Below are 23,615 nucleotides of genomic sequence, written 5' to 3' on the forward strand. Positions count from 1 at the left end.
AGCCACATCGTATATTAAAATAATCACAAATTAATCATGTATATATATACCTTTTTTTAGTAAATTAATCCGCACAAAGTGCTGGTGCGAGTGAGCACGCGAGCATACAGATGCATTCAAAATCAAAAGCATTTATATAAATACAAATTTTGTTGACAAAATACGAAGATAGTAAAAATATATTTGGTTATCTGTAGACATACTTCTTTAAATCTGACAAAGCTTAATAATTTAAAGAAAACTCTTTGTTAATTATTATTTGCAAATAATAAATTACGATAACACTTTCCAAGGGTGCTGTTTACTAAATAATTCGTATGTACATTTCAAATAAAAAAAACATCAAAAGTGGGTAAACAATGTATTTACATATATGATCATATACAACATCTCTCTGTAGTTAAACGCAGTGTGAAGTTGGTTGGTGTTCTACTGTCACGCGCGTGTCTCTCTACTCGCACACAGACACGCATGCGCAGAGCGCGTGAAATCTCAGCAGCTAGCAGCAGTGCTTGCGCCGCGGTACAATATGAGGTAATACAAAAATATTTTCGCATTACTGAGATCCAATGTGTTTTTCAGTATTTACCGGTATTTAGGCTATAATGTGCTTATTCTTACACATGGTAAAGGGCGCTATAGTTTATTAAATAAAACATTTAATAAACATGCGCTCGTAATTAAGCTATAGGGGACTGAAAATGCTTCAATGTTTAATTTAAACGAAGTACATAAATATATACATGTCAGATATGTTTATATATTCTTACATTATAAGTGAGGTTTGATTTATTATCACAGACAGTGTAATAACATTAGCTTGAGCACTAGGATGCTAAAAACACAACCGTCACGCACGCGTGCGCATGCGCAGAAAGCAATCAGCTGTTTGCCGTACTGTCATCATTATGATGATATGAGATATTTACTATACTGCGTAGCGTACTATTTATTAGTTTAACACACGTTAGTCTTTGGACTCTGCAGTTCTCTGCAGAGAATCTGCAGTTTCTTTTAACCCAGCAATGCAGTATTGTGCTTATTAATGTAAAATCATTACTTCTGCCGGTAACTAAATAAACAAAATGACACAGGTTCTGTGTAATCATTTTGACTATTTAAAAGAAATTGCATTATTATGTTTTTTTTTCGTACTTGAAAGCCGTACTGGTATTTGGTTGAAAACAAGTATAAGCCTACCAAGAAGTTCTGTATCAGCCAATGGTGCCTGATCAATCGGAGCACCCTTAGTAAAATAAAGTTAGGGATGTAAGTCAGAGTTTTGAGTTTCCTGCTGAAAAACAATAAAACCATTACAGAAAATTCTAATGGTTTCCATTAAAATACCAATAGGAACCATTAGCTTTTACCATTAAAACCACTACACTGTTGTGTGTTTTGGGCCATATTCTATTAGAACTAATAAAACCATTAGAATTTTCTGTAATGGTTTTATTGTTTTTTTAGCAGGGTTGTAATACTGTAATTGTAGATAAATTATAATTACAGCGATATTGGACATTTTTGCAGTTTTTAAGTTATCCCATACGACAAAAAAGTATTTTTACATATAATTTTATATATCTTTCAAAATATAAAAAAATTTACTGAAATATATTTTGCAATATATGTTTACAAAAATGTATTTCTGCAATTTTTTGTATATTTTGAAATATATTTTAAAAATGAATATATGTTTAAGCATTTCCCTACAGAAAATTCCAGCTAAGACCAGCATAAGCCGGTAGCTGGTTTTAGCTGGTTTAAGGAGGCAGTAGCTGGTTTGAGCTGGTCCTCCCAGCCTGGCAAAGCTGATCAAGCTGGTGGGTCAGCTGGTCTTCCAGCCTGACCTGCTAAGTCCAGCTAGACCAGCTTAAAAAGTGACCAAAACACAGCTAGACCAGCTTGCTTCACCAGCAAAACCAAGCTGGGAGACCAACTAAAACCAGCTCACCAGCATATTCTGGTCCTAGCTGGATTTTTAGTAGGGTTATATTCACATCTCATTGGAATTAAAACGTTGTATCTTACACTGTCAGAAAAAAGGTACTAAACTGTACCTTTTTTGTCGCTGTGGTGGTACCCCAAGGTACTGTTTTGTACCTTTACAGGTATATAAACATAATACAATGTTGCACCTTTTCAGGTACATTACTGTTCCTTAAGGATCTATTTTGTACCTTTAAAGGTACAGTTAACTGAGTTGTACCCCTAAAATTTAACTGGTACAAAATTGTTCCTTAAGGTACACAATTGGTCCTTAGGCTATAATATTGTATCCCATAAGGTACAACATTTTAATGTGTTGTATACCCATAACGGTACAAAAAGGTACCTTTTAGGGTACCACCCCAGCGACAGAAAAAAGAACAACTTTGTACCCTTTTTTCTGACAGTGTACAAACCTTTAAACATTTTAGATTAAAAATAAATATTTTTTTCAACTGCAAAAATCTACTTATAATTTTCACTGTAAAAAAATCTGTTGAAATTACAGTGTTACTTGCAGCTGGTTGCCAGTAACTTACTGTAGATTTAAATTTATGTTATTTACTGGCAAGACTTTGATCAAAGTTAAATAAATATTAAATATTAACAAGTCTTTATCTTTAATTAAACTATACAATAACAGCCTCATGCAAAGCATTCTGGGAACCAGAAATCATCATCAACTTTTTTCTGTTTTTTTTGCTTCAGATTTTGTTTACCAGAATGCTTTGCTTGATGCTGTTATTTTAGTTTTACTCTGTAAAGACAAAGACTTGTTAATGTTTAATGTTCATTTAACACTGAACAAAAGGTTGCCAGTAAATAACATAAATTCAAATCTACCAGCTGCAAGTAACACTGTAATTTTTATGGAATCATTTTACATACTTTTATACAAACGTATGTAAAATATATTTTTTGCCATATATACCTATATGGATTGTAAAATTAGAAATATATTTGTTGCTCCTAAAATACATTTTGAAATATATATATATATATATATATATATATATATATATATATATATATATATATATATATATATATATATATATATATATATATAAAGGTTAAAACTAAACATATTTTTACATTTAAAAATATATTTAATTGAGCTTTATTTTAAATGTATTTAGCAATTAAAAAAGAATTTAGCCAAATAAATTTCTTTTTTGCTGTATGGGATACCATGACATCTCGTACAATTTCAAAACCTAGTTTTTTTTTCTAATATTACTTTTAATGCAAGACCATAAATGTTTCAGATGAAAGGGTTAATTTTATGTTAACTTTAAGACCTCAATGAGATCCAATGATAATCCAGCTAGAATATGGTCACTTGCTTGTGATGGCGCGAGTAAGATGTTGATAAAGTTTATCCTAAAGAAGAACATTGGGATTTCCTTTACAGGCTGAAATCAAACAGCTGTATGTTTAACCAATCCATGTGCTCTTTCGGAGGGTGTTGTTCTGTCCAAAGTCTCAGGGTCAGACACTTGAGCTTGCTGACCCACACCAGACAGATCAACAACTACTATCTAACCAGCACTGTTCAGAATAGCTTAAACCTTTTAAACCTAACACGGTACATAACACGGTTTATTTAACCTGAGGCTGTATTGTATGTTTATCTTGTGTGTGTGTGTGTAGTTAATATACTCTGTATGTTTGTGACAGGTCATAGTGAACAGGTGTGATATTGGGGGCCGTTATGAGTGGTAAGAGCCTCTTACTGAAGGTCATTCTGCTGGGGGATGGCGGCGTGGGGAAAAGTTCCCTCATGAACCGCTACGTGACCGACCGCTTCGATTCCCAGTCCTTCCACACCATCGGCGTGGAGTTCCTCAACCGTGACCTCGAAATAGACGGCAGGTTGGTCACCCTCCAGATTTGGGACACGGCGGGCCAGGAGCGCTTCAAGAGCCTGCGCACGCCCTTCTACCGCGGGGCGGACTGCTGCCTGCTCACGTTTGCCGTGGACGACCTGCAGAGCTTCCAGAACCTGGGCTGCTGGAAGAAAGAGTTCATGTATTATTCTGACGTACGAGACCCCGAGCGCTTTCCCTTCGTGGTGCTCGGAAACAAGGTGGACAAGGAGGAACGCGAGGTCGGGGAAGACGAGGCCAGGGCGTGGTGCGAGGAGAACGGCTGCTGTCCTTATTTTGAGACCAGCGCCAAAGACGACACCAACGTGGGGGCTGCCTTCGAGGCAGCGGTTCGGGAGGTTCTGGCCGGCGAGGACACGATTGACCACGCCCTGTTGAGTAGCACCATCGATCTCCATGGAAACCGGAAAGCGGCTCGCTCTTTCTGCTGTTGAGGTGCCTTCAGATTGGCCTCACGAACATAAACTCTCTTGTTTTACGCGCTCGAGAGCTTTATGTGTAGGTACAAACAAGCAGGTAGCCGGATGCATGGCTGCTCCTGTAACACGGTAATGTGGTCCTATGTAACATGTATGTAACAGTAAAGGTATTTTAAACGTATTTAATCTTTTCTCAGTCTGGTACAAACATCATAACTGTTTCTCCTGGCAAAGGCTTGAATGCTGGTGACTTGCGTCCTCTTCATGTCCTGAAGGTCACCACCTGCTCTATTTCTGTTGTTTTGTGCGTTTTACTATCCATCTATTATTTATGTGATTGTTGCAGACATTTTGACTCATTTTACTATTCTGTGTTATCAGTAGAAAGTGTTCAGGTCATATGTCACCGAAAAAAGCTAAAGATTAAAGTGCTATTTATCATAACAATTAAGTCTATGTGTGTAGAACTATTATCATTATCAGAAATAAAAAATAATGAGATGCTATTCCTAAATATTTTTTAAATCATGGTACTAATATTAATCTTTTATTTTAATCTGTGGAGACAGGTTGAGATTTAAGAGTATATACTATAATGAATAATATTCCTATACAGACTTATGATAATTTTCTATGACCTGGACATTTTTTTTGTGAAATTAACCTTATTATGGTACACCTCCTATATCTGAAAATACATAATAGCAAATGATCATTTGACAGAGTTTTACTGTTTTAAAAAGAGCATTTAAAACATTTTTGTTTTGTGACGTTAGGTACTTTCTATTGTTTTTAAAATATTTGTTTGTTTATCAGGTCTAGGTATTACGGAGCCCCTAAGGGGACAGGGAGAAAAAATTAAATAAAGTTTATTTTCGCGTGCGCACATGAAACTAACATTTAGATTTTTACTCCAATGTCACCTTAGGGGCTTGTTAATACGTTTCAGGTTACATTATGTTATGTATATTTAAGCTGTTGATTATAGGAGAATAGGATTTCTTATGTCATAAAAATTTTGTGTTGGTCAGGTAGATGTTAAAGGGCCGTGGCATGAAAATGTTGTCGGTGTGAGCAAAAATGTGTCGTTTTTGGGTGTGTCATTTAAAATGCAAATGAGCATATGATGTGCAAACACTGATCATAATGATGGTGGTTTGATGCAATTCAAACTCAATTGTGCTGTCAATAATGTTTTTCTTTCTCTTTCTCTCTGCACTAAATGGCAGTGCTGTGGTTGGATAGTGCATATTAAGGGGGCGGTATTATTATAATAAGTGCTCCTTATGACATCATAAAGAGGGCCACATTTCAATGACCTATTTTTGCTCACACCTTTTCATGCCATGGGCCCTTTAGTGAATTATATTTTCTTTTTTCTTTTCTTTTTTCTCATTGATTCTTAAAAATACACAAATAGACAGTTCTTCATTTAAAATCATGTAAGATGATTTTTTAATGATCTACTTTGTATGTTGGAGACTTATTGTAAGTTTACTGTAAGGACAGGTCTGTCTGTATTTTAGCTGACATATTAATTTATCAATGTCATGATTGATCTCGGGCCCAATGTTGATATGAAACCAAAGCACATGGTAGCAAATATACAGCACTAAACCCTTGACCCCAGTTAGAGTAAACGACATTTCACTCTTAGATTTATTTCAGTTCTGTTTTCTTGTATATGTTTTTATTTCTTAGTGTTTGTCCCTGAATATGAATGTGGTGGTCAAAGTTATTTACTTACATTAAGATGGACATTTTACTTTAGAGATCTTTCAGTTTACAGACACTTGCTTGCTTATTATCATATACACATGTGACATATTATTTTCATACTGTATGTTTTTACACACTTTTAAACTTTTTGTTTGTTGACATGCTGAGATATCTGCTGCACTTATGTGAGGTGTGTAATGTTTATTGCTACACTGTGATATGGCTATAGCTGAAACACTGTGCAGTATGCAGGTACAGATTCATTCCTAACATTGACTGTTTTTACTGATTGTGTTTGTCAGACGTGTGGTTTTACAGTCAGGACATGTTACAGATGTGTAGTATAACATGTTTGTGGAATATGTGTTACGAACATTATCAGATGTGGGTCAATCTCACCAATGTGTGTCAGGTTTATAAATCATACTGTTTACGTCTTAAACCTTTTCTCTTCTGATAGTTTTCATGAGATTGACTCCATTGGTTTGAGCTGATGGAGCGTTCGCAGTCTGTTACATTATGACTTGATAATACTGCTATTGAAGTCTTTTCTTCATTTGTTGGGTTGTTGTTTATGGAATTATTGGACTGAATGGACACTACTGATTGTTTGATTTGTATTGAGGTCAGTGTAAAGTGCTTCATGCTTTGTACTTGGGCATTAGTTTCTCAAAGCCAGATTTACTGAAATGCTTTAAATTCACTAGACGTGTGTTGTCTGGTGTTTTTGTAAAGAAATGAAAGCAGCCACACATTATATCTCCAATGAAATAAGGAGGTCAAGACTGCTTTTATTTAACAACTAATTTAGTTTGCAAGATCGCAATGGGATGAATAAACAAAACTCCAACAGCAGTTATAAAGTCTTCTTCATGCTTAAACACATCATATTATTTTAAACATTATAAACAAAATCATTTTTGCAACTTAGTGAAATTTTCTGTTTTTACACCTCATTATCGTAAGGTGAACAGAGAGCTCCTCTGTCCTCGTGTATCATTCGACTGAAGAGCGTGTGTCTCCTCATCTCTTCTTTCTCCTCACGTCGTCTATGTCTGAACATAAGATGCCTTGCTGTGAGGTACAGTGGACAGTGAATCTAGAAACAACAAAACAATCTCCACTATACACACAGACAAAACACCAGCACTGATCAAACGCTTTGATTTCTTTATTTACTGCTAAACTCAGCTTCACAGCATCAAACACTGTAGACAGGTTACAAAAATAAACCTGTGCTTAGTAAAGCAATGACAAAATACCTAGAGTAAGTATTTTTAGTTTATCAACAGACTATTGATTAGTAAAAGATGTTGTAAAAGAAAGTGTTATACAATAACTACAATCATCTCCTAATAATCAGAGTTATAAAACAATCAAAAATAATCATTCACACAGAAATAAAAAACTGACTGCTTAAGTCAACATACCTAAACATTAAATAAACATAATTCAGCTTTACTGTCTTGTGTTCTGTAACAAAGATTTTATATTAACAAGTTCAGATGACAGTAACATCATTTTCAGTCAAAGCAAACCCATGACTTCAAATGACTTACCAGTACACTGTAAAAGATTTGTTGGTTCAACTTAAAAAAAGGAAAGTTACCTGGTTGCCTTATATTTTTTAAGTTCAAAATGTATAGTTGATATTTGCACTAAATTGAATTGAACTTTTTTTTAACTGTGCACTGTTTGCTTTAAATGTTAAGGTTTAGATGACAAAATATTTATTATAGGTGAAATATTCCTTTAAAAGATTAGTCAATTTTCTTAAAACAATCCAGATAATTTACTCACCCCCATGTCATCCAAAATGTTGATGTCTCTCTTTGTTCAATCGAGAAGAAATTATGTTTTTTGAGGAAAAAATTCCACGATTTTTCTCATTTTAATGGACTTTAATGGACCCCAAAATGTAACAGATTTAATGCAGTTTAAAATTAGAGTTTCAAAGACTCTAGATGAGGGGTAAAGGTCTTATCATGGGAAACAATTGAAAAATAAAAAATATGCACTTTTAAACCACAACTTCTTTACTTCCTCCGGCTGTCTGACGCGCCAGCACGACCTCACGTAATTGCGTAATGCCGTAGAAAGGTCAAGTGTTACGAAACGCACATTTGCAGACCATTTTAAACAATAAACTGACACAAAGAAATTAATAAGTGTCATTCGACATAAAAACAACATCGGAGCGGTCCTCTTTCTCCACACTTGTAAACACTCGGGCGAAATTTCGTATACGTCATCCGTGACCTCTTGACGTGATGATGTTTTACGTGAGGTCGCCCTGGCGCGTCACAGGACCGTAGATAGATGAGAAGTTGTGATTTAAAAGTTCATATTTTTATTTTTATTGTCAAAAATGACAATCGTTTCGCTTGATAAGACCCTTACGCCTCGTTTGGAGTCTTTTGAAACTCTGTTAAAACTTATTTTAAACTGCATTAAAACTGTTACGTGTTGGGGTCCATTAAAGTCCATTAAAATGAGAAAAATCCTGGAATGTTTTCCTTACAAAACATTATAAAATGGGCAGTTCTGGTTCTTCATTCTGATTGGTTGAAACGCGTTCTAAGCCGTGATAAAATACACTGGTAACCTCACGGTTCAGTACGGAGCCCTTCTGATGACATGGTAAAACTTTTTTTTAAAATCGTGGCCATGCACGAATTAGCAATTCGTTCCCACGAATTATTAAATCGTGCGCACGTTTTAGTAATTCATTCCCTCGTTTAAGCTAAATCGTGCGCACGTTTTAGTAATTCGTTCCCTCGTTTAAGCTAAATTGTGCCCACGTTTTATTAACTCGTTCCCTCGATTAAGTTAAATCGTGGCCACGTTTTATGAATTAGTGCCCAGAATTTCATTTAAACCATCTGGACATTAACACAACGCTAACAAGATCAAATTTACTCTAGCCATTATAAATGACGCATACTTAATGCAGTTTTATAAATTCCTGTCAAGAATTTCATTAAAATCATCGGAATAGTGACGCTTATTGCAGCTCAATGCATTGATACAGTGCTATATAAGGATCAAATTCATACATCTTGGGTCTTAAACCGTTTTATTCATTTCTGCCCGGAATAATAAAAAAACAATAATCGGGAAATTACATGACCCTTAACGCATAAATACAGTGCTATTTAAAGATCAAGATTAATCTATATACCTTATTAATGAGCCATACTTCATATACAGTTTTATTAATTCCTGTGCAGAATAAAAAAACCTTAACACAACCTTTAGGACATTAACATGACGCTTAATGCATGCTAATGCATTAAATACAGTGCTTTTAAGATCAAAATCACTTTATTAATAAGTTACATATTCCTGCACAGAATTAAAAAACATATTGGGACATTAACGTGACGCAGTAATTAATTTTGTAATTTATTTTGGTTTGTCCAACTAAAAAATCACCCAAGTGACATAAAGAGATTTTATTAAGTTATTTTATTTTAGTGATATTTAAGCCCCTGAATTATTTAGTTTAATTAATTACTGCGTCACGGTAATGTCCCAATATGCTGGGACAATATATGGGCAGGAATAAATAAAACAGAATATGTATATGACTTATTAATAGTGATTTTGATCTTTTACTGTATTTAATGCATTAGCATGCATTAGCATCGCTGGTCAAACTGTGCAGCCTCTTTGCTTAACATAAAAGTGCTCAACCTGTTCGGCAGGTCCAACCATAGGGATTTTTAAAAATATATGGGGATCATTGAACGGCTCCACCCCAAATGGCATAGCCTGTCGGCCTTTTGATGAAAAGCCGCGCCGATGAATGCTTGTTTATTGCAGTACATATGCGGTCGGATTGATCCATCAAGCAGATAGACTATTTGATAGAAAGTGTGGATTAAGGATGTTTAAAATCTCTAGCTTGGTGGTCAGTACATGAATGGATCAAATCAGCACATTTGCAAAGGTTTGTCTCCATATGGCTATATAATAAATACAAATAAGAAGGGTAACTTTGCAGTATCACATTATATATTTTCTACTAAGTGATTTTCATATTATAAACGAGAGTATTCAACTGCAATAATGGCAATATCCTCACAACATTATTATTTCTCAAAACTTTGACAAAAAATTTTTTCAAAGGAACTGTATTATTACAGTTATTCAAAGATGCACACATTATTCCGCATATGATTTAAATATTAGTCGAGAGTATATAACGGCAATGAACGTCTTATATGGCAATAAATATCCACATAACTTCAAATAACAGCATAATGAAATTAATAAAAAGACAAGGAAGCAGGATTGGCATGTAAATTGTATTATTATTACCGGAAAAACAGCAAAATAACTGAAATAAACTCTGAGGTAAATGAACAATAACAGTGGAAAAAACTTTATTATCTAACAAAACTTTATATGACAAAAATTATATTTAAAGTTATTCAAAGATGGATGCACACATTATTCATGAACACGTTCATCTCTGGCCTGGCTCTGTTATGTAATAGCTGATTGACAGGTGCAGATTGATTACGATTTGTATACCCTAGTTTAAATACAAGACCTTTTTTTTTTTACCACGGAGGGCCGGTGGTATACGGAATTTCCCGATAGATTTTTTGGTCCCACTCCGCCCCTGACTGTATTAATGCGTTAGGCGTCACATTAATGTCCCTACTTTTTAATGGCCTACTGGGCACGAATTAATAAAACTGTATAAGACCCAAGTTGTATGAATTTGATCCTTACATAGCACTGTATCATGAGCCAGCTCACGTTAATGTCCCAATATGTTTTTTAATTCTGTGCAGGAATAAATAAAACGGACTATGTGACTTATTAATAAAGTGATTTTGCATTAAGCGTCATGTTAATGTCGGTTGTGTTAAGTTTTTTTTTAATTCTGCACAGGAATTAATAAAACTGTATGAAGTATGGCTCATTAATAAGGTATATAGATCAATCTTGATCTTTACATACTGTATTTATGCGTTAAGCGTCATGTTAATGCCCCGATGGTTTATTTTTTATTATTCCGAGCAGGAATGAATAAAACAGTTTAAGACCCAAGATGTATGAATTTGATTCTTATATAGCACTGTATCAATGTGTTAGCTCACGTTATGTCCCAATATTTTTTATGAAATTCTGGGAAGGAGTTAATAAAACTGTATATATACACGAGCCTAAGGTGTATGAATTTTATACTTAATAGCAATGTATTAATGCATTGAGCTGCGATAAGCGTCACTATTCCGATGGTTTAAATGAAATTCTGGGCACTTATTCATAAAACGTGGGCACGATTTAACTTAATCGAGGGAACGAGTTAATAAAATGTGAGCACGATTTAACTTAATCGAGGGAACAAATTACTAAAACGTGCACACGATTTAGCTTAAACGAGGGAACGAATTACTAAAACGTGTGCACGATTTAATAATTCGTGGGAACGAATTGCTAATTCGTTGCCACGATTTAAAAAAAAAGTTTTACCATGTCATCAGAAGGGCTCCGTAGTTCAGACCACATTACAAAAGTATCACTGCGCCACTGTTGCTGCGTACTGATTTATGAAAATAAACACCACAGTCTTTAATCATATTTTTAATTTGTCTACAATTGCACAATTATTGGCGATATCCAGATGAATGTCAATACATATTGTTGAGTCATCTCGTCGATAAAGAGAAAACGTTGTCTGAGGAGTTTATAACTCAAGTTCATACGTCCGCTATTATCCACTGGGTGGCGATCTTACCCAACTTAAAAACTGACGCATTCACTGAAAACACCGTGTAGTACTGTTCATGGCTCCGTCTGAATCTGATCTCTTACTAAAGTTCTTCACAAAAATGGAATTATCTACGCTTTTAATAAAAAAATTGAAAGGTGATAAGAGATCAAAGGTAGGATGAAATGTTTTTTTGTTTGTTTTTGTTTTAAAGCGGATGGTCTGTTCTTTCATTTGATATGTTATGTTTATATAAAGAAGATAATTTTATGGAAGGCATTAAACTAAAACTGGGTGGCAACTTAAAAAAAAAAAAAAACGCTGACGGGGAAAGAGTTCAGCATGCTTCCAAGCATATTTGATCATCACTTCAACAGTTGCACGATATAAATGTTAATGTATAAATTAGATTAATGGTGATTTATAAAATAAACACCACAGTCTTAAATCATATTTTCATTGTGTCTTTGCTGTGTCTGTGTTGGTTGGGAACTGCGCTCTGTTTCAGTCACACTTGATTCTGAGGAACTACTTTGTTTGGCGGAAGAGTAATATTTGTACTAATATAATTACAACTTATTTGTGTTTTATTTTATAAAATCCCGCTAACGTTATGCATATGAAGTAACCGTTTTATAAACGCAATAAACCCCTCGAAGCGTTGGGTTACCAGTGCATTTTATAACAGCTAAGGGGGTTTAGGCACTCCGCTTCGCGCCTAACAACGCCCCTTAGCTGTTATAAAATGCACTGATAACCCACTGCTTCTCGGGGTTTATTGTTTTATTTTGGATGACATGGTGGTGAGTAAATTATCTGGATTTTTTTTAAGAAAATGAACTAATCCTTTAAAGTGAAACAACTGCTGACATCAAACACCAGAGGGTGATCACACACAGACACACATGCACACAACAGGGTTTCAGTTTCATTTTGTAGATGTTATGGTCTTTATTCTGTACAAACCCAACCCCTAAACCTAACCCTCACAGAAAATTATCTGCTATTTTAGATTTTTTTTATTCTGAGTTATCCGCTTGTTTCCTCATGGGGACCAAAAAACCCCTCACAAGGTAAAAAAAATGGCATTGCTATCTTTATGTGGACGGTGTTGGTTGCATACAGTAATTTTTGTTCTACATCTACAAATACACACACACTTTGTATGATTCGTGGCATCTGTGCACCAGTCACAGAAGATCTTTTATTTAAGGAGCTAAAGGAAGGCGTGGGTGATATCTTCTTCTGACCCCTAACCTGGGTTTGTGCCAGCACTGACTCTAACTGGCTCTTTAACAAAGCGTGCATGCTGCATTGTTCAGGCCTCTCGACCCTTTCACGAGGCTGTGAGAAAAAAGTGCTGGGGTCACGAGACAAAAAAAAAAAACGCACATTACCGTGTCTGACTCCATGGCAACCAGATGTGAGGGATCATCACCATGGAAACCACACATCACCACCGTGAGAGTTTTTCTCTTGCACATCTCAACATAATCGTATTATCTAATGATTACCTTGATTTTCTATTACATAAATACAAACCGTAGATATCAAACTAACATGGCACAAACATAAAAAAATGACATTAATGCTGCCTACAAGTCACGATGGCAGAATTGTAAAAACAAAGCACTTTGGGTTTTAGTACTAAACCTTTAACTGGTGGTTTCCCAGACAGAGATTATCTTAAAGGAACAGTATGTAAGACATTTATATCAATGAATCATAAAATGGCCCTGATATGTCACTAGACATTAAGAAATCATTTTCATTTGAAATACTTATATCACTGACAACATTGGTCCGGCCAGGATATTGTCATTTAAAAAGTGCAGTTGCAGCCCTCAACTGATGTTTATGTTGTCATTTTGTGTATTGGCCACCAGTTGTGTGATTGCAGTACCAGTTTAAGCCACAATCCTACACACTGTTCCTTTAAGGCCAGACTAGGCATTAGTTTAATTAGGAAATATAACTAGTTTTAACAATCATGCCTTACTAAAAACATAACTTGTGTGCATTTTGAGGTAAAACAAAGGGCACTGATGTATTTTAAGATATGTCAGTGCAAGCTTTTTTTCAGTTTGTACAGCTCTCACATTTATTTTAGTCTAGGACTAGTCTAATCCCTGTCCGGGAAACTGCCCTTAAGTCATTGAAAAAATAAAATAAATACAGAATTAAATCGCACTGTTTATGTTTTCCCAGCCAAACTTTTTTGAGTGGGAACATTTGGGTATCAATTAAAACTTCTGAATTCACAAAACTTTCCAAGAAGAGTTGAAAGAGCAACATAATGCCCAAATAAGTGTAGATGTAAAAACATCAAGTGAAAAAATATCAAATCACGCATTTGTAGCAGAATTCAAAAAGTTTGAAAAGTTTGTGAAATAAGAGAAAAGTAAAGCCATGCTGTGCTGTGTAAAGAGTAAAGGGGTGATGATCAAATCCTCCAGTATGGTGCTGTGTTATTGACAGGAATAGAGGAAGACCCAGGACAGATCAAACATTAACAGCGTGGACTGATGCCTTTTCTCCCCAGATAACGCAAAACAGCAAAGTTATAGGTGCTGGACACAGTATATGTCAGCTAAAGAGAAACAGACAAAGAAACAAGACACATAGAAAACACACAGACACATGTATTAGTGTAAACATGTGTGCATATACTGATGCACTGAGTATTAATGATGAAACTATAGGGTCAACATTGCTAGGGGGTTGATAAGAAGTCAATAGAGTCTAATTCTCTCTTATAATCCGCTTGTTAAGTCATAATGTAAGAATACTGTTTCCGGGTCCAAGCCTCCACTCATTTCAATACTGGCCCTGTCCCAAATGCAGTGGCGTGTTTACCATTTTGAGGGCCCTTAGCAAACTCCAAGAACCGGGCACCCAATGCCCCAGCATTGCCATAGAATTTTCATTTGAATTCCACAACAATAATATTCAGTATATTCAGTCATTTTTACGCTCCAATGTGTGCTCATCAGCGCCTCCTTTGAACCCTTGATGCTTCTTCGACGAAGCCCGCACTGCAGCAGACTTCGTGCACTTTACCAACCCAGAAGTCCTTGCGAAAGAGAAATCAGACCAATCAGATGACGGAAGGGAGAAGTTCACACTGATGGGCAACTTATCTTCCTATTTCTGACGTGATGCTCGAGTCTGCCCCAAAATACGACTCCGGTGCTCCCTCTTGGACTCGCGTCAGGGGTCCCTAGGGTCTGCACTACATGATGTCATCAAAGTGTGGACTCTGAAGAGGTCCACAAGTCCGGAGTGTGCCATTTGGGACAGGGCCACAGATGACGGAAGGGAGGAGTTCACACTGACGGGCAACTTTTTTTTCCTATTTCCAGCGTGAAGCTTGAGTCTGTCCCAAAATAAGACTCCGGTGCACCCATGTGGATTCGCATCAAGGGTCCCTAAAATCTGCACTACATTATGTCATTAAAGTGTGGACTTTGAAAAGGACAACAAGTCCGGAGTCTGCCATTTGGGACAGGGACAGTATCCTGATGTCTGAGTGTTGTTCCCTGGGTGGCCACCAGAGGTCTCTTCCCCACACAGTCACGTTCATCAAGAACTGCTTTCCCATAATCCTGCCTGTGTCATTATTTGTTAGTGTTTGTGTGTATATCGTGTTATGGAGTCCTTGATTTATGTCACACTGCCTTCCTGTGTTTTGTTGATGCTTGTTTTATGTTTTGGATTGTGAACCTTTGCCTGGCTGGATTACGATTTGGATTACCCTAATAAATCTGCACGTGGATCTTACTTTCTTTGTGTGCGTGTGACAAGTATAGGATATTATTTAGACAGCCATTTATGAGGACTATTTACTCCTATCACACACTTAAGTGAAAAGTTTATAAACTTAAAATGTACAAAACAGTCTCCAGGCTCAAGGAATCACAGATAGCAATATAATACTAATAATTAAAGGAATAGTCTACTCATTTTCAATATTAAAATATGTTATTACCTTAACTAAGAACTGTTGAATCATCCCTCTATCATCTGTGTGTGTGCACGTAAGCGCTGGGGCGCGCTGCGACGCTACGATAGCATTTAGCTTAGCCCCATTCATTCAATGGTACCATTTAGAGATAAAGTTAGAAGTGACCAAACACATCAACGTTTTTCCTATTTAAGACGAGTAGTTATACGAGCAAGTTTGGTGGTACAAAATAAAACATAGCGCTTTTCTAAGCGGATTTAAAAGAGGAACTATATTTTATGGCGTAATAGCACTTTTGGGAGTACTTCGACTTGGCGCAGTAACACCCTCCCTCTCCCATTATGAGAATGAGAAGGGGAGCGGACTTTTCAGGCGAGTCGAAGTACTCCCAAAAGTGCTATTACGCCATAAAATATAGTTCCTTGTTTTAAATCCGCTTAGAAAAGCGCTACGTTTTATTTTGTACCACCAAACTTGCTCGTATAACTACTCGTCTTAAATAGGAAAAACGTTGATGCGTTTGGTCACTTCTAACTTTATCTCTAAATGGCAGCATTGAATGAATGGGGCTAAGCTAAATGCTATCGTAGCGTCGCAGCGCGCTCCAGCGCTTACGTGCACACACACAGATGATAGAGGGATGATTCAACAGTTCTTAGTTAAGGTAATAACATATTTTAATATTGAAAATGAGTAGACTATTCCTTTAATAAAAAAAATGCATATCCACGAGACCATGTTTGGTCATCTCAGATTTTGTTATGGAGATAAAAATTAGGATCTGGTGCTTTTGGTAATTTTACATTATGATACGAGTGTATATTAGCATGATGTTCATGCAATTTCTCTATGGCATTTGAGATGGGCTGGACCCGGATGTGCTGCATGATGTCAGACTTAACAAGCGGATATCATTGAAAACTGATTAAAAGTACACTTGATCTACATCATGTATCTACATTTGGCAGATGCTTTTATCCACAGGGCATGTCAAGGTATACATCAGTCAGTACTGTATGTGTGTTCACTGGTTTCAACAAATAATATCTGCATATCACCAAAATATATAAATCAGGATTATATGAGCAATATTTGACGCTCATCAATCATAAAATGTGCTAAATGATGATTTCATCACAGTGTTTTTAGCTTTAAAATGCGTGCACTGTCTGAGAATGATTGAAATAACTCTGATGTCATGTGTTTGGTCACAACATCCTCACAATGCTAGAAAAATCCCTCCAAACAATAAGCTTCTCACAAGTCCTTCCCATCTATGAGCGGGAAGAATAAACCCCCTTAATAAATGCAAATTTCACACCTCCAGATATGTCATCATAGAGACGCAGTGTTCACTTACCAGAGCCAAAACCGTCATTCCTGCTCCGGCAAACGCTGCCACGTACAGATCATAAGTCAAGGAAAACTGAAAAACAAGTTTATAAATGTCATCTGAACAGAAATCTGACAAGACTTTGAAAGACGTTGAATAGCCTGTGGTCATGTCTCACCTCTCTCATCTTGCATATATTAGACAGCCTCGTACCACAAACTTTTCCTGGTAGAGCGTTCCACGAAAGTAGACCTAAGACAAAAACAGACACTGATTAAAGCACGAAAACTTTTATTATTATGAACTCAGAAGCTCACACTTGTTTGAGAAAACAGAAACATATACCTGACTAATATTTTAAAGACGTCCAGAGAAAACAAACATCACAATATTTCTCCTCTTGCATTATTACTGTACACATGTTACTGATTATGTTTACTAACTATCAGCATTACATTTATGCATTTGCAGACACTTTAACCCAAATTGAGTCTTCTTATTCTTACAGTATGTGTTCAAACAAACCCATGACCTTTTGCACCGTGGCAGACAAACGAAGACGCCAAATTCCTGCAATATCAGCAGCTGACACATTTCAAGACATCATGAGAAATAAAGCGTGCATAGTGCATACTGTAGACCGAAACATGCGCATACTTCAGGATTAAACGGCAAGTCACAACATTTGTAATGAAGTACAATCACAATCTTAACCTATTGAAACATCAGCAGAGGCCAAAACAAATCCGACAGTGTATTTGTGTCAACGGTGGTGATGAATGTGAAGCATTGTCGGGTCATTACCGTACTGCCTGGCATCAATACACAGCTGGTTTATACTGGAGGGCGTCTCCGAGAGAAAGTTTATAGTGTGACAGGTGTTTGACATGTTGTAGATGAAGTAGACGGGTAGTGCAGAGAGGCAGAAGACAAGTAACCAGACTATGACCAGCATGTATGTGATCACGATGAACTAACAAGAGAAATATAAACATAAACGTCAACTTAATGCATTCATTTCGTATCCCACAATTTATTCTTTTGTGTCCCACAGGAGCTTTAAAACAGCATGAGAGATGGATGTCACTCACCGTTGTGCTGATACATCGGCCACAGACTGTGCTCCGAAACTCCCCGAATGACTGACGCACTACACTGGTGGTGTAAAATCCCTCGGCTAACAGGATAATACAGTAAAGAAAGAAGAAGGATGCCAGGCCGTAGATAATATACTGGAAATACTCAATACTGAGAGAGAAAGAGAGAGAGAGTTAATCCATGCTCATGAATAGATTGATATGTATGTGTTATAGATGCTTTTATGACATACAGATATGCCAGTGTGATGTAGTCCTGATGGTCTCGGGTGAAGTGGGTCTCAATGAGTCTCTCACTTTCTGTAAGGGCCTGATGTCCACAACCACAGAACAGAGCAACACCAGAGAAACACAACAGTGTAGCCACCACAGAGATGTATGGTATTCCACCCAAACACCGCATACAGCATTCATAACAACCTGAAATACACACACACACATACGCTGTCACTTATTGTCACAGGAGCGGAAACACTGACAGTAATACTTCATTTCTGATTTTACGTGACAGCATTTTTTTTACATGTATTAAAGGTGCCGTAGAATGTAAAATTGTATTTGTAAAACGGGCAGTTCTGGTTCTTCATTCTGATTGGTTGAAACGCGTTCTAAGCCGTGATAAAATACACCGGTAACCTCACGGTTCAGACCACATTACATAAGTATCACTGCGCCACTGTTACTGCGTATTGATTTATGAAAATAAACACCACAGTCTTAAATCATATTTTTAATTTGTCTACAATTGCACAATTAATGGCGATATCCAGATGAATGTCAATAAATATTGTTGAGTCATCTCGTCGATAAAGAGAAAACGTTGTCTGAGGATTTTATAACTCAAGTTCATACGTCCGCTATTATCCACTGGGTGGCGATCTTACCCAACTTAAACACTGACGCATTCACTGAAAACACCGTGTAGTACTGTTCATGGCTCCGTCTGAATCTGATCTCTTACTAAAGTTCTTCACAAAAATGGAATTATCTCCGCTTTTAATAAAAAAATTTGAGAGGTGATAAGAGATCAAATGAAGGTAGGATGAAATGTTTTTTTGTTTGTTTTTGTTTCAAAGCGGATGGTCTGTTCTTTCATTTGATATTTTATGTTTATATAAAGAAGATAATTTTTCTGCAAGGCATTAAACTAAAACTGGGTGGCAACTTAAAAAAAAAAACCGCTGACGGGGAAAGAGTTCAGCATGCTTCCAAGCATATTTGATCATCACTTCAACAGTTGCACAATATAAATGTTAATGTATAAATTAGATGAATGGTGATTTATAAAATAAACACCACAGTCTTAAATCATATTTTCATTGTGTCTTTGCTGTGTCTGTGTTGGTTGGGAACTGCGCTCTGTTTCAGTCACACTTGATTCTGAGGAACTACTTTGTTTGGCGGAAGAGTAATATTTGTACTAATATAATTACAACTTTTTTGGGTTTTATTTTATAAAATCCCGCTAACGTTATGCATATGAAGTAACCGTTTTATAAATGCAATAAACCCCTCGAAGCGTTGGGTTACCAGTGCATTTATAACAGCTAAGGGGCTTCGCGTCGTGCCTAACAACGCCCCTTAGCTGTTATAAAATGCACTGGTAACCCACTGCTTCTCGGGGTTTATTGCTTTATTATCGAGGCATAGATGAATAATATGGTAATGACATATCACAAGCGTTATTTTCAGGTTGACCCCTGACCTTTGTGCTGCTAACACAACACCCTACCTATTTTGCTTTCCGGACATTTCTGCATAAATAATACTCATCAAAATCATAACATACTACATGTCTTTTACAATGCTTTAATATGCATGTTTCTTTTTTATTTGTCTCGTCTTTTAGCTCGAACACTACATTAATATACAGATAAATCAATATGTTACATTTCACATGAAGTGTTTACATGTCCCAAAAAACTAAAACCATTATAGGATTGTTTCTTAAAACTAACATGGGTGACTCTCGTGAAATTAGACTTATGAGGTGTCATGAAACATTTTGATAAAAAGTAAATGCTATCAAAATAAGAAGCATACAGTTACAAACATCTCTTCTTGTACTATTTTGCACATGATTTCAAATGACATACAAACCATTTTTCTTGTTTTTTTTACATTTAAGGGAAACATTTTCATTACCGCAACGTGTCCATGACTGGATTTTGGTTCTTTGACATGGAAATAATTATAATAAAAAAATCTAAAAAATAAAAAGCTTCAGTGCATGTTGTCCTATAAACATTTACAGCAAAGAAACATGTGGTATTTGGTGATCATTGGTAAATGTAGACACAATAATAAGGAATATAAATGTGTCCAAGACCAATTTTCTTATCCGCCGCAACAATTTTCAATCATTGTTTAAGCCCTCAATAAATTAACATTTTCCAAAAAAAAAATAGTTGGAAGGAACATAATTGACTGTGACACTCAAGATGGCTACCAGGTAAGCGGTTCTTATTGGCCCTGTCCCAAATGGCGCACTTCATGTGGACTTTCGGTCTCGTGGACTTAAATTGCGCATGCTCGCTTAGTCTACGAGTCCGTGGGGTGTCCCATCTGTCATTTTTACGTTTTGAAGTGTGCTCATCAGCGCCCCCTTAATGCGGTCTCCGGCAAAGCCCGCACTGAAGCAGGCTTCGCGCACTTTACCAACCCAGAAGTCCTTGCAAAAGAGCAATCAGACGACGGAAGGGAGGAGTTCACACTGACGGGCAACTTATCTACTTATTTCCAGTGTGACGCTTGAGTCTGTCCCAAAATATGACTCCGGTGCACCCACGTGGACTCGCATCAAGGGTCCCTAAAGTCTGGACTTTGATGTCATCAAGGTGTGGACTCTTAGGAGGACCACAAGTCCAGAGTGTGCCATTTGGGACAGGGCCATTTATTCTCTCTAGATAAAAGTTGAAATTTTGTTTGTCATAGTACCTGGACAGCTTTTTAGTTCTCATTACCGAAACATGAGTTTGTAAATGCATATATTTAATTAATATCATGTTACGGTAATGATAATTTTTGATAATGATTTTAAAAATGTAAATAATTTTATAGGAAATATTTTTTAATATCCTCGAAAAATAATGGTTATAGTAAGTTTAGACTTTAATCTTATATGTGCAAAACAAATTGGCTTCAAGCGCTTTTTAAAAATTCTGATTCTGGACACGGACTTCGTAAGAATCACCCACCTATGTGCGTATTATCTGAGAGATGAGCACAAAGACATCATTTCATCATTCTTATGTATTTGTTTTATTTAACTTTATTTATCATGTTTAACATTATTTTTATATTATTCTTTAGTTAATTTTCTTTACAAGTACAGATAATTGAATCTCTCAAAAAGCTTTTTATAGCTCAATATAGTGAAAGATTAAATGTCCACTGTCTGCGCTGGTACAATAACAGCTAGTCAGATGACTTAGCATTGAAATATAACCAAAATGAAACCATATTTATTTTACATTACATTTGGGTAACAGACAAAATAAATTTCCTGACAAAAAGAGTTCTATTAAAGAAACACTAAACCTAAACAACACATCTAAATCCGGTCAGAGGATGGATATAAGCCTATAGAGAGCAGCCGCTTTAGTCATTTTATACAGTTTACAACAGTTACACAACTACACACACACAGCGAGATATGTTTTTTGTCACAATGTATCCACTACGAATACAAATACAGCTCATTTCCATTAAAACAATCTTATACTGTCACAGACATCTATTCAGCGTTCCAGATCACACAAACAACAACAGCAGCTGCTCTGTGCGTCTGGAGAAACTGGGAACACTGGTGTGTAAACGCTCATTCACTCTTCATTCCTATGCTTCATTCCCATCATGTGCTGGTGTGGGGGTGGATGATGGTACCAGCACATAAAGAGTGTGAGAAAATCAGGAGAGACGGGAGTGAGAGGGTCTCTCTCTCTCTCTCTTTTATTTGTGTTAGGACTGACAATAGCTTTTGTCTAAACACAACACGAAGAGCTGCTGCCACCTAAACTCTCCTTAAATGAGTATAGAGGAGGATTGATAGTGAAGAAAAGAGAGAAGAGGGGCTGATGATGGTGAATACACACACGTCTCATGAGGGATATATATGAAATTTGTTTACAAATTATAATATTATTTAATATTTGATATATTACAATGTTTAATACTGTTATGTCCAATAATAAATGTGTTTAAGTAGGGTTGAGAATATTAACAATAAATATTTGCATATCAAAGTATTAAAATGAAATTAATAACACTAAATGACACTTAAATAAACTTAAAATAACAGATCAAACTTGTACAAACAAGCAATTCAAGATAAGGTTATTGAAAACAAATCAAAATATGTGAAGTATAATAGAAATAATATATTAAAAAATGAGATCTGTATCTGTAAGGTTGATGTCTATAAAGCAGTTCAGGGAAAAATGACTAAACTAAACTACACTGATAAAACAACAGATGAAATACACCTGTTGATAACTTCACATACTGACTTCATACATAAATATGTATCTTTATATATTTTCAGCTGCACACGTGAAACTTAAAACTCCAGCATCATTTTGTTTGTCAGATTTTGATATTTTCCTGTTTATAGCAATGACATTTAGACATTTTAAAGTGTGACCTACATGTCCAAAAATAACATCTGAAGTACATTACTTTAAACTGCAGCAAATCTTGAAAGTTTGTTGAAAGAGTAAAGATGTTGTACTCACCCATGTCTGAAGAGATGTGATGTGTTTTCAGTCTCTCGCACACAATGAATGAATGAAGACTCACAGATCAGCATAAAGACGCAACAATGTGGCCTTTCAAAGCACTGCACGAGGAGTCCGGGCTTCAAACTGAAGAATGATTCGGTCATCATGCGATGGATGTATTTAACAAATCATTTAAGAAAAGTGATATTGATTCACATTTTTGTTCAAGCTTAAAGTCCATTGTGTCGGATAAAACATTCAGGTCATTTATAAATGATGATAATAAAATATACACGACACTTTCCCTGCACTGTTAAATGAAGGACACGATTTAACTAATTATATATATAATTAGATCATATATATTATGGTTTGAAAGCAATGCCTCATTATAACAAACTAATCTAATCTAATGTAATAAATTAAAGCAACGACTGCGTGGGTTCCAGTGCTTATTTATTTATGTTAAGTTTAATATTAGTGGTGTTAATCAAAGTTCTTATTCTGCTGCTCAGTGCAGATGAGTGTGACGTCAGACTCACCACTGACCTCTAGTGTTCACACCTCACACTGCTTCACAGCACTCTACAGATAATGTTGGGCTCTACAGCAGTGGTTCTAAAACTTATTCAGCGTGCCATTTCATTCATACTTTGCGCCCCCCAAAAGGAAATTTATGACAAAAAACTGTTCTTAAACTGAACTTTAAATTAAACAAAACATATTAGTGCTGTTGATAAGTAGCTTATTTTATTAGGT

At 36.0% G+C, this 23,615-nt stretch overlaps 2 protein-coding genes across 3 annotated transcripts; one reads left to right on the forward strand and one right to left on the reverse strand.

Annotated features, from left to right (window-relative positions):
* The first annotated feature begins 403 nt into the window (after positions 1–403).
* rab9b (RAB9B, member RAS oncogene family) lies at positions 404–4,478 on the forward strand. The gene is made up of 2 exons (XM_065249238.2): positions 404–534; positions 3,670–4,478. The coding sequence occupies exon 2, from the start codon at positions 3,704–3,706 to the stop codon at positions 4,310–4,312; it is 609 nt and encodes a 202-aa protein (XP_065105310.1). The 5' UTR covers positions 404–534; positions 3,670–3,703; the 3' UTR covers positions 4,313–4,478.
* A 1,221-nt stretch (positions 4,479–5,699) lies between these two features.
* plp1a (proteolipid protein 1a) lies at positions 5,700–23,011 on the reverse strand. 2 transcript variants are annotated; one of them, XM_065268017.2, is made up of 7 exons: positions 22,872–23,011; positions 18,372–18,558; positions 18,133–18,289; positions 17,846–18,014; positions 17,220–17,293; positions 17,069–17,134; positions 5,700–7,115 (listed from the first exon to the last, which is right to left on the reverse strand). In XM_065268017.2, the coding sequence occupies exons 1-7, from the start codon at positions 22,873–22,875 to the stop codon at positions 6,963–6,965; spliced, it is 810 nt and encodes a 269-aa protein (XP_065124089.1). In that variant the 5' UTR covers positions 22,876–23,011; the 3' UTR covers positions 5,700–6,962. The 2 variants fall into 2 exon arrangements, with proteins under 2 accessions (XP_065124089.1, XP_065124090.1); XM_065268018.2 differs by lacking the exon at positions 5,700–7,115 and adding an exon at positions 7,173–14,334 and having other exon boundaries at positions 22,872–23,005.
* Positions 23,012–23,615: the final 604 nt, after the last annotated feature.

Source organism: Paramisgurnus dabryanus, chromosome 16 (genome assembly GCF_030506205.2).
Source record: "Paramisgurnus dabryanus chromosome 16, PD_genome_1.1, whole genome shotgun sequence".
NCBI lineage: Eukaryota > Metazoa > Chordata > Actinopteri > Cypriniformes > Cobitidae > Paramisgurnus > Paramisgurnus dabryanus.

Bases quoted from the DNA above. Each gene is read 5' to 3' on its own strand.
- plp1a (XM_065268017.2), bottom strand. The intron at 18,015-18,132 runs GTGAGTGACATC...TTCTCTTGTTAG, and splicing joins GCCGATGTATCAGCACAACG to TTCATCGTGATCACATACAT. The intron at 17,294-17,845 runs GTAATGACCCGA...TTTTTGTCTTAG, and splicing joins TATTGATGCCAGGCAGTACG to GTCTACTTTCGTGGAACGCT.
- rab9b (XM_065249238.2), top strand. From the start codon at position 3,704: ATGAGTGGTAAGAGCCTCTTACTGAAGGTCATTCTGCTGGGGGATGGC.